This window comes from Salmo salar, chromosome ssa02, assembly GCF_905237065.1.
Source record: "Salmo salar chromosome ssa02, Ssal_v3.1, whole genome shotgun sequence".
Lineage (NCBI taxonomy): Eukaryota > Metazoa > Chordata > Actinopteri > Salmoniformes > Salmonidae > Salmo > Salmo salar.
Genome location: NC_059443.1, coordinates 83,067,648 through 83,082,147, shown reverse-complemented (window position 1 = coordinate 83,082,147; position 14,500 = coordinate 83,067,648). Strand labels below are relative to the sequence as shown.

At 42.2% G+C, this 14,500-nt stretch overlaps 1 protein-coding gene across 2 annotated transcripts; it reads right to left on the bottom strand.

Moving 5' to 3' along the window:
* Positions 1-4,123: 4,123 nt before the first annotated feature.
* Positions 4,124-13,617, bottom strand: LOC106564486 (zinc finger protein 664-like). 2 transcript variants are annotated; one of them, XM_014130602.2, is made up of 2 exons: positions 12,966-13,617; positions 4,124-5,289 (listed from the first exon to the last, which is right to left on the bottom strand). In XM_014130602.2, exons 1-2 carry the CDS (start codon positions 13,360-13,362, stop codon positions 4,424-4,426), a joined length of 1,263 nt encoding a protein of 420 aa, XP_013986077.2. In that variant the 5' UTR covers positions 13,363-13,617; the 3' UTR covers positions 4,124-4,423. The 2 variants fall into 2 exon arrangements, with proteins under 2 accessions (XP_013986077.2, XP_013986078.2); XM_014130603.2 differs by having other exon boundaries at positions 4,124-5,286.
* Positions 13,618-14,500: the final 883 nt, after the last annotated feature.

The window sequence follows — 14,500 nt, the reverse complement described above, 5'->3', positions numbered from 1 at the left end:
TAATCTATATAATAAGTTTATAGACTAGCATCCTGTCCAGGGGAAGTACTTGTACATCCAGCTGCCTCACACTACAGAAACAGGAGATAGGCTTCTGCTCCTATGAGCCGTTCTGGGTCAGACAAGCCAGGGCATTACTGAGGATAATAGCGGACGATATTGCCACTCCTATTTGTCTTGTCTTCAATTTAAGCCTACTAGAAAGTGTGTTCCCTGAGGCCTGGAGGGAAGCAAACGTTATTACCCTACTTAAGAATAGTAAAGCCCCCTTAACAGGCTGAAATAGCCAACCAATCAGCCTGTTACCAACCCTTAGTAAAATTTTGGAAAAAATTGTTGTTTGACCAGATACAATGCTATTTTACAGTAAACAAATAGACAACAGACTTTCAGCACGTTTATAGGGAAGGACATTCAACAAGCACAGCATTTACACAAATGACTGATGATTGGCTGAGAGAAATTGATGATAAAAAGATTGGGGTGGTGTCATGGCTATCAGTGTAGCAGGAAGGGCCAGAGTCAAGGGCAGGAGACGGAGGTCCAAAAACACAGATGTTTATTCACACCGTATGGAAAAATAGGCAGCCGTAATACTGGGTGCGCCTAAACACCGACAGGAGCACAGCTCCAAAACAATAAAGTGAACTGGGCGCAACCCGGCAATAATAAATAGACAGCTCCACCAAAAACGCTGAACTAACAGGCAGCGTAAATACGAACAGCCCTTCGTAAAGACACAGAACAATCCCGCACGAAACCCTGAACAAAAAGGACAAACTAAATACCCCCACACTAATTACAAACAAGGAACAGGTGCAGACCTAGACAGACAAAACCAAACAACACAGAAACAGAGATCGGTTGCAGCTAGTAGGCCGGCGATGACGACCGCCGAGCGCCGCCCGACCGGGGAGGGGCGCCTCCTTCTGTGGATACTGTGACAGGGGGGCTGTTTTGTTAGACTTCAGTACGGATTTTGACATTATCGATCATAGTCTGTTGCTGGAAAAACATTTTTTATGGCTTTGAGTAAAGTCAGAGTGTCTATGTATGCGGATGACTCAACACTATACATGTCAGCTACTACAGCGACTGAAATGACAGCAACACTGAAAGAGCTGCAGTTAGTTTCAGAATGGGCGGCAAAGAATAAGTTAGTCCTTGTAACGGCTGTCGAAGAGATGAGACCAAGGCGCAGCGGGTACCTGAATACTCATACTTTAATATTATTATTTAAAGTGAGAAAAGGGAAAAAACAAGAAACATAACGACAGCTAACAGATTTGCAGGCTAAACAAACAGCAGTGCAAATACAACTACCCACAAAAACCCAAACCAAACACACACCTATATATAGGACTCTCAATCAGAGGCAACTAGAAACACCTGCCTCCAATTGAGAGTCCAACACCCAAACCTAAACATAGAAAAACTAAACTAGACAGAACGTAGAAATACATACAAAACACAAACCCTCTGCCACGTCCTGACCAAAACTAATACAATTACTCCCTCTGCTGGTCAGGAGGTGACAGTACCCCCCCCCCCTAAAGGTGCAGACCCCGAAAGCACCTAAAAGAAAAGACAAAAACCCCCAAACAACAAAAATATCCCCCTAAACTAAAGGGAGGGAAGGGAGGGTGGCTGCCGTCAACGACGGCACTGTGCTACACCCCCCCCCTCCCCAACCCACCTATATCGGAGGCGGCTCAGGTGCGGGACGTGGACCCCGCTCCACCCTCAGCGTCGCCCACTTAAGTGGCGCCCCTGGCCGCATCGGAGGACTGGTGGGCGACCCTGACTGCGCCCGGCTGGCGGGCGATTCCTGCTGCGCCCGGCTGGTGGGCGACCCTGGCTGCGCTCGCCTGGCTGATGCCCCTGGTGGCTCCAGACTGGCTGGCGGCTCTGGCGGCTCCAGACTGGCTGGCGGCTCTGGCGGCTCCAGACTGGCTGGCGGCTCTGGCGGCTCCAGACTGGCGAGGCTGGGCTGACGCACTAGAAGCCTGATGCGTGGGGCTGGTACTGGACGTGCCAGCCTGGAGACACGCACCTCAAGGCTAGTGCGTGTAGCGGGAAACACTGGACCGTAGAGGCGCACTGGTGGTCTCGAGCGCAGGGCTGGCATCACCCCTACTGGCTGGATGCGCACTTTCCCCTGGCACATGCGGGGCGCTGGTACTGCGCGTACTGGCCTGAAAATACCCGGCCTCGCCACAGTACCCATCACCCCAAAGCACGGGACCTGTCCAGTTCGTCTCTGCCCAAAAATGGTACGGGGAGCTGGCCTGGGGCTCCATCCACGCCCCGCCAAACTGCCCTTGTGCCCCCCCAATTTTTTTTATTGGGGCTGCCTCTCGGGCTCCCTTACCAGCCGTGTTCCCCGGTCCTCGCCAGATTTCCTCTGCTGTTTGGTCCTGTTGTGTTGGGTAGTTCTGTAACGGCTGTCGAAGAGATGAGACCAAGGCGCAGCAGGTACCTGAATACTCATACTTTAATATTATTATTTAAAGTGAGTAACAGGAAAAAACAAGAAACAGAACGACAGCTAACAGATTTGCAGGCTAAACAAACAGCAGTGCAAATACAACTACCCACAAAAACCCAAACCAAACACACACCTATATATAGGACTCTCAATCAGAGGCAACTAGAAACACCTGCCTCCAATTGAGAGTCCAACACCCAAACCTAAACATAGAAAAACTAAACTAGACAGAACGTAGAAATACATACAAAACACAAACCCTCTGCCACGTCCTGACCAAAACTAATACAATTACTCCCTCTGCTGGTCAGGACGTGACAGTCCTAAATATTTCAAAAACTAAAAGCATTTTATTTGGGACAAATCATTCACTAATCCATAAACCTCAACTAAACCTTGTAATGAATAATGTTGAAATTGAGCAGGTTGAGGTGACTAAACACCAATGCACAAGACATGACACCAGAGGTCTCTTCACAGTCCCCAAGTCCAGAACAGACTATGGGAGGCACACAGTACTACATAGAGCCATGACTACATGGAACTCCATTCCACATCAGGTAACTGATGCAATCAGTAAAATTAGATTAAAAAACAGATAAAAAAAACACCTTATGAAACAGCGGAGACTGTGTAGCAATACAAACATAGACACATGCATACAAACACACAATAACATACACTATACACGTACACATGGATTTTGTGTTATAGATATGTGGTAGTGGAGTAGGGGCCTGAGGGCACACACTTAATATGTTATGAAATCTGTTATGAATGTATTGTAATGTTTTAAAAATATATAACTGCCTTAATTTTGCTGGACCCCAGGAAGAGTAGTGGGGATCCATAATAAATACAAAGGCTTGTGCAAGGCTACTGTGACGGAGAAGTCCGTCACTGGCAGCATTTGGTACACACACACACACACACACACACACACACACACACACACACACACACACAGCGCGCCTCCCTGCTCCGTTATCAGCTACATTAATAATGTGGGTCGACACACCAGTTAACGTCCCTATCTTAGTACATACATTTCACACTTACCTCCCGTCGGTAACCGGTTATGGTATAAAGAGTATACAGATAAGCATTCATGTTTAATTGAAGCAACGTTTATTATACAAATCGATGTTAGGGATGAGCACGTTGTTTGTTTGTTCTGTTCCTCTCTCCATCTCTGTAGCTTCCTGTAATGCTGGATAAGGACCCGAGCTAAGGGAATCGGGCTGACTTTGTAGTGCCTGTCCCGAATGGCTCATTAATGTAAATGGGCATATTAAAAGACACCATGTCAGTAGTGTTATGATTTTGTGAATGTTATATTGGGATATTGTTTCATAAAAAATGTGTTGCAATGTATAAACTTTAGTATGTTTGGTTGAATGGAAAATGTAGGTTTGAATAGGTAATTGCTTACTTAATTAGTGTTAATTGTTCTGATGGGAGGGGCTACCCCTACAAAAGGAGCCTCTCTTTCAGTTCATTGAAGAGGCATTTTGGATTGCGCTGTGGATGGGGCAGCATTGTTTTAAGCTGTCCCCATCAGGTATACTTTTAATGGCAGTACTGTTACTTTTCTTCCGGAATCACTATGTAAATAAGCACAGAATAACTTTTGCGTCTCTGCCATCTTTTTTTATTTTGATAGAGGTTAGGTTTTCCAGTTTAGCCTTCTGGCCTACTCTATGTGACAGCTACTTACTTACATAATTATGTACATTTTGCAATATGAAAAGCATATGATGAACAACAGAGGGTTTATACTTGTATCCAATCAATCAAAGCTCATAAAAACCCAATAGACATCTGATATTAGACATGATCATGTCTCTAAATGAAAACAACAACAGGAACCTTATTCTGGTTTCATATATATACAATTTGATTTCATGAGGATGAAACAAAAACACAAATTATCAGTCAAAAACACAAGTCAGAACACAGCCTCTCTATTCTCTCATGTGATTTCAGGTCCTCTGACTCGGAAAATGTCTTTCCACAATGAGAGCAGTGGTATGTCTTCTCCTCCTGTGTATGTATTCTTTCATGCTTATTCAGCTGCCTTAACCAGTTAAATCTCTTTCCACACTGGGAGCAGTGGTAGGGCTTATCCTCACATGTGTGTGTCCTGTCATGCCTATTCAAGGCTTCTAACTGGGAAAAACTCATTCCACACAGCGAACATTGGTAGAGCTTTTCCTTTTTTTGTGTGTGTATTCGCTCATGCGTTTTCAGGGTCCCTAACCACCTAAAACTCTTTCCACAATGGGAACAGGGGTAAGACTTCTCTCGTGTGTGTGCTTTTTCATGCAGTTTCAGAATCCCTAACAACCTAAAACTCTTTCCACAGTGGGAACAGTGGTAAGGCCTCTCTCCTGTGTGTGTCCTCTCATGCATTTTCAGGCCCACTAACCATGTAAATGTCTTTCCACATTTGGAGCAGTTGTAAGGCTTCTCTCCAGAGTGTATTCGCTTATGACTTTTCAGGCTCCCTAACTGACTAAAACTCTTTCCACACTGGGAACAGTGGTAAGGCTTTTCTCCTGTGTGTGTTCTCTTATGACCTTTCAGGCTCCCTAACTGACTAAAACTCTTTCCACACTGGAAACAGTGGTAAGGCTTTTCTCCTGTGTGTGTTCTCTCATGTAATTTTAGGTGTTGTGATCGGTTAAAACTTTTTCCACACTGGGAGCAGTGGTGTCGTCTCGCTGGTTTGGATGTCTCTGGGTCTGGTTCCCCTGAATGACTCTCCCCGCTGTCAGAGTGAGAGTCTGGTCGCTCTCCTGCTAAAGACAAAGTATTTAGTTAAATACTAAACAGAGACCTGAATGAAACCTCCATGTGATAAAACTATCTTCCTATGTGGTTTAATGGGTGATAGGTAGCCTAGCGGTTAAGATCAAGTTAAAAACTATTGAATCAATTTTAGAATAAGGCAGTAACATCAAACAACATTTTGAAAAAGTTAAGGAGTCTGAATACTTTACGAATGCACTGTATATCTGGCCTTGTGTATTGGGTTATTGTCCTGCTGAAAGGTGAATTTGTTTCCCAGTTTTCCTCCAGGATTTTGCCTGTACTTAGACCTATTCTGTTTCTTTTTATACTTAGGCATTGCAGGTGACAAGCATACCCATAACATGATGCAGCCACCACCTTGAACATATGAAGAGTGGTACTCATTGATGTGTTGTGTTGGATTTGCCCCAAACATAAAGTTAACTTCTTTCTTTACTTTAGTTCCTTATTGCAAACAGGATGCATGTTTTGGGATATTTTGATTCTTTACAGGCTTCCCTTTCACTCTGTCATTTAGGTTAGTATTGTGGAGTGACTACAACGTTTCTTTTCCCACCCTCGGTTACATTGCTGGGCATAACGCCATCTTTCTGATTGTGCCTTGTCCGTTCTCATATTGACAAATCTATACGCATATAAACAGAACCAAGCAAGACATTATTTCACTCCAAAAGACAATTTATTTTCATATGTGATAGCAAATGGCTGCTTCATTCAATCCTGAATTCTTATTTATATCCAACCCCTGTGTCTGTGGGGAGTGTCTGTAAACCCTACAGAGAGAGGAGCTTCCTCTCTTTCCTTCCTTCACTCCTGAATTCTTATTTCTATCCAACCCCTGTCTGTCTGTGGGCCGGTTTCAGTAATTGTTATTTTCTTTTGACCCGCCTAGACTCACTAACAGAATATCCCTTGCGAACTGAACAGTAATGACCAAATCATGATCTGTTGAATAGTTTATACTATGTCCCTATCAAATCAGCGACTGGACAAACATTATTAGGTTTTACATGTATTTATTTGTATTTCACCATATATGGTTTCATTTTGTCCATTATCCTCCTTTTCTAGTCCAGTAGAATAGATTTGACATTTAGATTATGGGACAAGAATAGAGGGAGCCCTGTGGATGGGCCATTAGAATACAAGGAGCCCTGTGGATGGGCCATTAGAATACAGGAAGCCCTGTGGATGGGCCATTAGAATACAGGGAGCCCTGTGGATGGTCTATTAGAATAGAGGGAGAACTGTGGATGGGCCATTTGTTCTTGTCATGTCACAGCCCTGCAGCTGGATGCAGAACAGTTGGAGTCTATGAGAAAGAGATTGTTGTAAAGTACAATATAAATCACTAGTATTCCTTTTTTGGTGGGAGGGGAAGGTTTATATCAGCTGAAACCTGGGGAGGGCTCTTGGGAAATGTAGTTTATTTAATTTTAACATATTCTATGCTTATATTGACTACATCTATTTACTTTAAAATGGGATTGTGCTACACAGTAATACCTACTATTACACATGTACTATATAGTAATACCTTCTATTACACGTGTACTATATAGTAATACCTACTATTACGCATGTACTATATAGTAATACCTTCTATTACACGTGTACTACATAGTAATACCTACTATTACGCATGTACTATATAGTAAAACCTACTATTACGCGTGTACTATATATTAATGCCTACTATTACACGTGTGCTATATAGTACTACCTACTATTACACGTGTACTATATAGTAATATCTACTATTACACGTGTATGCTGATATTGACTATATAGTACTACTTACTATTACATGTGTACTTATTCCCTCCTGAATCCGAGAATCTTCTGACCGGGATTTCTGGAAAACCAGGGAATTTATGGAAAGTTACCAGATTTATGCAATCCTACTTCCTATGAGTTTTAAGCCAGACTAGATCCCTCCATAACCTGAGTTCAGAACATTTGAGGTCAGGTTTTCAGAATATTTTCAATATTTAAAAAACACTTGTGTTCATCATAATAATAAATATACACTGTATGTGGACACCCATTCAAATGAGTGGATTCAGCTTTTTCAGCCACACCCATTGCTGACAGGTGTATAAAATCGAGCACACAGCCATGCGTTCTCCATAGACAAACATTGGCAGTAGAATGGCCTTACTGAAGAGCTCAGTGACTTTCAACGTGGAACCGTCATAGGATGCCAACTTTCCAACAAGTCAGTTTGTCAAATTTCTGCCTCTGAAAGCAACATCAGCACAAGAACTGTTAGTCGGTAGCTTCATGAAATGGGTTTCCATGGCCGAGCAGCCGCAGACAAGCCTAAAATCAACATGCGCAATGCCGTCGGCTGGAGTGGTGTAAAGCTCGCCACCATTGGACTCTGGAGCAGTGGAAATGTGTTCTCTGGAGGGATGAACCACGCTTCACCATCTGGCAGTCCAACGGACACATCTGGGTTTGGCAGATGCCAGGAGAACGCTACCTGCCCCAAAGCATAGTGCCAACTGTAAGGTTTGATGAAGAAGGCATAATGGTCTGTTTTTCATGGTTTGGGCCCCTTGAAGGGAAATTGTATTTATACATTTTTTTTACCCCCTTTTTCTCTCGTATTTAGTGATTTCCAATTGGTAGTTACAGTCTTGTCCCATCGCTGCAACTCCCGTACGGACTCAGGAGAGGCGAAGGTCGAGAGTCATGCGTCCTCCGAAAACATGACCCTGCCAAGCCACACTGCTTCTTGACACACTGCTCGCTTAATCCAGAAGCCAGCCGCACCAATGTGTCAGAGGAAACACCGTACAACTGGCGATGGCATCAGCGTGCATGTGCCCTGCCCGCCACAAGGAGTCGCTAGAGCGCGATGGGACAAGAACAACCCGGCTGGCTAAACCCTCCCCTAACCCGGACGACGCTGGGCCAATTGTGCGCCGCCTCATGGGTACCCCTGTCGTGGCCGGCTGCGACACAGCCTGGGATCGAACCTGGGTCTGTAGTGACTGCGATGCAGTGCCTTAGACGCTACAGCATACAATATCATTCTTGACGATTCTGTGCTTCCAACTTCGTGGCAACAGTTTGATGAAGGCTCTTTCCTTGTTTCAGAATGACAAAGACCCCCGTGAACAAAGCGAGGTCCAGGCTGAAAGAGACAGCAGCATGGAAGTATTATACATCCTCCCTTGTGGACATGTAACAATCAAAACACTTCAAGTTTTCAAGTTGATAGAGAGAAGTGGAGTTATTACAGTTTAATTGAAGACAATTATTTTTAACAAAGATGACATTTTATTTAATCTTTAGAGATATTGTTTATTTTAGAGGTCGACCGATTAATCGGAATGGCCGATTAATTAGGGCCGATTTCAAGTTTTCATAACAATCGGAAATCGGTATTTTTGGACGCCCCCGATTTGGCAGATTTTATTTTTTATTTTTTAGACCTTTATTTAACTAGGCAAGTAAGTTAAGAACACATTCTTATTTTCAATGACGGCCTAGGAACGGTGGGTTATCTGCCTTGTTCAGGGGCAGAACGACAGATTTTTACCTTGTCAGCTCGGGGATTCAATCTTGCAACCTTACGGTTAACTAGTCCAACGCTCTAACCACCTGCTTTACATTGCACTCCACGAGGAGCCTGCCTGTTACGCGAATGCAGTAAGAAGCCAAGGTAAGTTGCTAGCTAGCATTAAACTTATCTTATAAAAAACAATCAATCAATCATAATCACTCGCTAACTACACATGGTTGATGATATTACTAGTTTATCTAGCCTGTCCTGCGTTGCATATAATCGCTTAGGTACACGTTGCTCCAACCATAAACATCAATGTCTTTCTTAAAATCAATACACAAGTATATATTTTTAAACCTGCATATTTAGTTAATATTGCCTGCTAACATGAATTTCTTTTAACTAGGGAAAATGTGTCACTTCTCTTGCAAACAGAGTCAGGGTATATGCAGCAGTTTGGGCCGCCTGGCTCGTTGCGAACTGTGAAGACTATTTCTTCCTAACAAAGATAGCCGACTTCGCCAAACGGGGGATGATTTAACAAAAGCGCATTTGCGAAAAAAGCACAATCGTTGCACGACTGTACCTAACCATAAACATCAATGCCTTTCTTAAAATCAATACACAGAAGTATATATTTTTAAACCTGCATATTTAGCTAAAAGAAATCCAGGTTAGCAGGCAATATTAACCAGGTGAAATTGTGTCATTTTGCGTTCATTGCACGCAGTCAGGGTATATGCAACAGTTTGGGCCGCCTGGCTCGTTGCGAACTAATTTGCCAGAATTTTACGTAATTATGACATAACATTGAAGGTTGTGCAATGTAACAGGAATAACGTTTTGTTTTCGAGATGATAGTTTCCGTATTCGACCATATTAATGACCTAAGGCTCGTATTTCTGTGTGTTATTATCTTATAATTAAGTCTATGATTTGATAGAGCAGTCTGACTGAGCGATGGTAGGCAGCAGCAGGCTCGTAAGCATTCATTCGAACAGCCCTTCGCAATGCATTGCGCTGTTTATGACTTCAAGCCTGTCAACTCCCAAGATGAGGCTGGTGTAACCGATGTGAAATGGCTAGCTAGTTAGCCGGGTGCACGCTAATAGCGTTTCAAACGTCACTCGCTCTGAGACTTGGGGTAGTTGTTTCCCTTGCTCTACACGGTAGTTGTTTCCCTTGCTCTACATGGGTAACGCTGCTTCGACGGTGGCTGTTGTCGATGTGTTCCTGGTTTGAGCCCAGGTAGGAGCGAGGAGAGGGACAGAAGCTATACTGTTACACTGGCAATACTAAAGTGCCTATAAGAACATCCAATAGTCAAAGGTATATGAAATACAAATCGAAAAGAGAAATAGTCCTATAATTCCTATAATAACTACAACCTAAAACATCTTACCTGGGAATATTGAAGACTCATGTTAAAAGGAACCACCAGCTTTCATATGTTCTCATGTTCCGAGCAAGGAACTTAAACGTTAGCTTTTTTACATGGCACATATTGCACTTTTACTTTCTTCTCCAACACTTTGTTTTTGCATTATTTAAACCAAATTGAACATGTTTCATTATTTATTTGAGGCTAAATTGATTTTATTGATGTATTATATTAAGTTAAAATAAGTGTTCATTCAGTATTGTTGTAATTGTCATTATAATATTTTTTTTAAATGGGCTGATTAATCGGTATCGGCTTTTTTGGTCATCCAATAATCGGTATCGGCGTTGAAAAATCATAATTGGTCGACCTCTAGTTTATTTGTTGTTTATCTTTACTCAAACGTACGAGAGACAGACATGATTTGAGTTAATGGACTTTGAGTTTGGCGTCGATCAGATGTTTGGTTCATGAGAAGATATGGCAGCTGGTCATCGTTGTCTCTAATTGGAGATCATACTTCAGTAGGGTTTTTTTCCACCTGGGTTTGTGGGAGATTATTTTTGAGTAGTGTATGTTTCACCTCTGCGTCACGGTTTGTTGTTTTGTTACTTCAGTTTATTGTTTATGTATTGCATAGTTTCACAGTGAAAATAAAATGTGGAACGACACACACGCTGCACTTTGGTCGGCTTCTCCTTTCGACAACCGTGACATTAACCCAATACATCATCAGACTGTACTGATCTCTATCAGAGATTCAGTAACCCAATACATCATCAAACTGTACTGATCTCTATCAGACGTGGATAAGTGTAGTTCTAAGGTATTGTATATGTATTTCTATGTTGAAAAGGATTCAAAGGGAAAATGGCATATGATACGCCTTTTAAGGATCTAAATATGTGGGATATGGATCAACAACTGGGATATCTAACAACACTATAGTTAGGTGTTACAACAGGTGGGATATCTAACAACACTATAGGTAGGCGTTATAACAGGTGGGATATCTAACAACACTATAGGTAGGTGTTATAACAGGTGGGATATCTAACAACACTATAGGTAGGTGTTATAACAGGTGGGATATCTAACAACACTATAGGTAGGTGTTATAACAGGTGGGATATCTAACAACACTATAGGTAGGTGTTATAACAGGTGGGATATCTAACAACACTATAGGTAGGCGTTATAACAGGTGGGATATCTAACAACACTATAGGTAGGCGTTATAACAGGTGGGATATCTAACAACACTATAGGTAGGCGTTATAACAGGTGGGATATCTAACAACACTATAGGTAGGCATTATAACAGGTGGGATATCTAACAACACTATAGGTAGGCGTTATAACAGGTGGGATATCTAACAACACTATAGGTAGGCGTTATAACAGGTGGGATATCTAACAACACTATAGGTAGGCGTTATAACAGGTGGGATATCTAACAACACTATAGGTAGGCGTTATAACAGGTGGGATATCTAACAACACTATAGGTAGGCGTTATAACAGGTGGGATATCTAACAACACTATAGGTAGGTGTTATAACAGGTGGGATATCTAACAACACTATTAGGTAGGTGTTATAACAGGTGCACATGTCAAAATGGGGGGATATCCTTCTTTAAGTGGCAGTGTTGCTCTTTGCTGAAACACAAACTCCAGATTGTGGCCTTATGTTAATTAAATGGGGTTTATACACCCATATTTATTGACAACCCCTACTTAATCAGAAAACTGATGGTTTACAAAATAATCTATGCAATAGGTGAAAGCAGTGGTCCTAGTAAATAATGTAAGTTACCAGCACAGCACACCCATTGACGATGCATTAGAATCAGCTTATTATCATTACTGAAATGAAGGTTCTCATTACCGAAACGGGCCTAAAAGTGATGCGGTAATGAGAAATGTATGTTTTGGTAATGAGAGGCCCTTAGCTTCATCTGGAAGTAATAGGAGACAGACATTATGAGTTAGCAAACTGTTGACCACATCACTAAAGCCCATGCATGTCTCCATGTTGGTAAGGTAATGGTTCTCTAAGTGTTTACCACATCACTAAAGCCCATTCATGTCTCCATGTTGGTAAGGTAATGGTTCTCTAAGTGTTGACCACATCACTAAAGCCCATTCATGTCTCCATGTTGGTAAGGTAATAGGTCTCTTAAGTTTTTCTCAAATTTGAGCTTTTTTTGTCATTTTGGTATTGACAAGGTTAAGTGTCATAAAGGGGGTGTTTGAGAAAAGACCCTCATTCTGAACGCATATAAGTGAAACATTTTAAATAACTTGTGCTCATCTAATGAATACTCCACTAGATGATGCATCATGGGGGGAATACAACTTAATACAAACAAATATTGGAGTTTTTACAGTTACTTGATGGGTTACGGAAATGAGAAATATGTCCACAGATACTTTTCATGAGCATCACCTCATGATTTAGAAAGCTAATTTCAACTGTCCAGTGTTGCACATTATTTATTTATATAATAAAATGTTTAACAAATCACTTAATTTCAATAGCTCATTCACAATGTGACCGAGAAACCTAAAAACAATTTAGGATTGTTCACAGGGTAGGTTTTCCCATAGGATTGTTCACCCTATGGTTTTCCCATAAAGTACTTACACGTTTTTAAATAAATATTAGTAACTTTTAAATTTCAATAGCTGGTTTTCAAACATGTGACCGAGCAATCTTCAAGGACTGAAGAGTTTGTGCCCCAGTTTTTAAGACCTTACTTACTGGTTTTACCCAGATGTCCCATCTCCTCTTCCTCTCCTTCCTCTTCTTTCAACATGAAAGTAATCTGTCCCTCCTCTTCCTCTTCTTTCAACGTGAAAGTAATCTGCCCCTCCTCTTCCTCTTTCAACGTGAAAGTAATCTGCCCCTCTTCCTCTCCTTCCTCCTCCTCTTTCAACGTGACAGTAATCTCCCCCTCCTCCTTCACTCCGAAAACTCCTTCTTCGTCTTGTTTAACAGTAACATCCTCCTCCTCTTTCACTTCAAAAGCTTCTTTCTCTTCTGTCACTGTAACTTCTTTCTCTTCTTCTTTTACTGTAACAACCTTATCCTCTACTTCTTGTTTAACTGTGACAGCCTCCTCTTCTTTAGCAGGAGTGGAGTAGTTTAGTGAACTCATGGTCGGGGATCTTAGCTAGCTGGCTACTTAGCATTAGCGATTAGCCTAGTGCACAACTAATTTGGTAAGCCAGCTACCTGACAAACAACGTAAATAATACATTAAATGGACCAACAAGTAGACACAACAGAAGTATGTTTAAAACACAGTGACTAATGTACATCAAAACAGCCTAAAAACATTTAATGTTTTCGGCTACGGAGGTGGCCGACTAACTGTTGTTCCTGTTGAAGAAGTGTCCCGTCCACTACATTAGACGTCACACTGGCAGTATCGCCTGAAATATGCACATCGCCATCAGCTGACTGGAGTGGGTAACGCAGTTGATAATTATTTTTTTGGGGGGGGCAAACATTTGTTTAATCGAAGTGTAATATTATATGTAAAACGTACAAAGAGAAGCGTGTGTTGATGGATTAGTGCAGATTTTTTAAAAGAGAGAATTTAAATACTGTACTACACAACAGTAGTAGGCCTGATTATCAACAATGACGAGATCAAGGGTGGGGAACCCCAGTCCTCAGGGGCCTGATTGATGTAACACTTTTTCTCCATCCCTATCAAACACAGCTGATTAATCAAACTGTATTCTAAACTGAAGATCCTGATTAGGTGATTATTGGAGTCAGGTGTGTTAGCTGGGGATGGGGCAAAACTGTGACATCAATCAGGAACCAGAGGACTGGAATTGCCCACCCCCCGGCCTACAGGTGAGGGCCCTAGCGGATTGGTGCCAGGAAAATAATCTCTCCCTCAACGTCAACAAAATGAAAGAGCTGATCGAAAGCGCTGACCCCATCCACATCGACGGGACTGCAGTGGAGAAGGTGAACAGCTTCAAGTTCCTTGGCGTACACATCACTGACAATCTGAAATGGGCCAGACAGTGTGGTGAAGAAAGCGCAACCCTCCAGGACACCTAAAGTACCTGGTGTCACAGGAAGCCCAAAAAGATCATCAAGGCCATCAACCACCCAAGCTACTGCCTGTTCATCCCGCTATCATCCAGAAGGCGAGGTCAGTACAGGTGCATCAAAGCTGGGACAGAGAGACTGAAAAACAGCTTCTATCTCAAGGCCATCAGACTGTTAAATAGCCATCACTAGCTGACTACCACCCAGTTACTCAACCCTGCACC

What these genes read in the sequence shown, in the direction of transcription:
- LOC106564486 (XM_014130602.2), bottom strand. Translation starts at nt 13,362, where the DNA reads ATGAGTTCACTAAACTACTCCACTCCTGCTAAAGAAGAGGAGGCTGTC. An exon ending in GGGACATCTGGGTAAAACCA is followed by an intron (nt 5,290 to 12,965) that starts GTAAGTAAGGTC and finishes CTTTGTCTTTAG; the next exon opens with CAGGAGAGCGACCAGACTCT.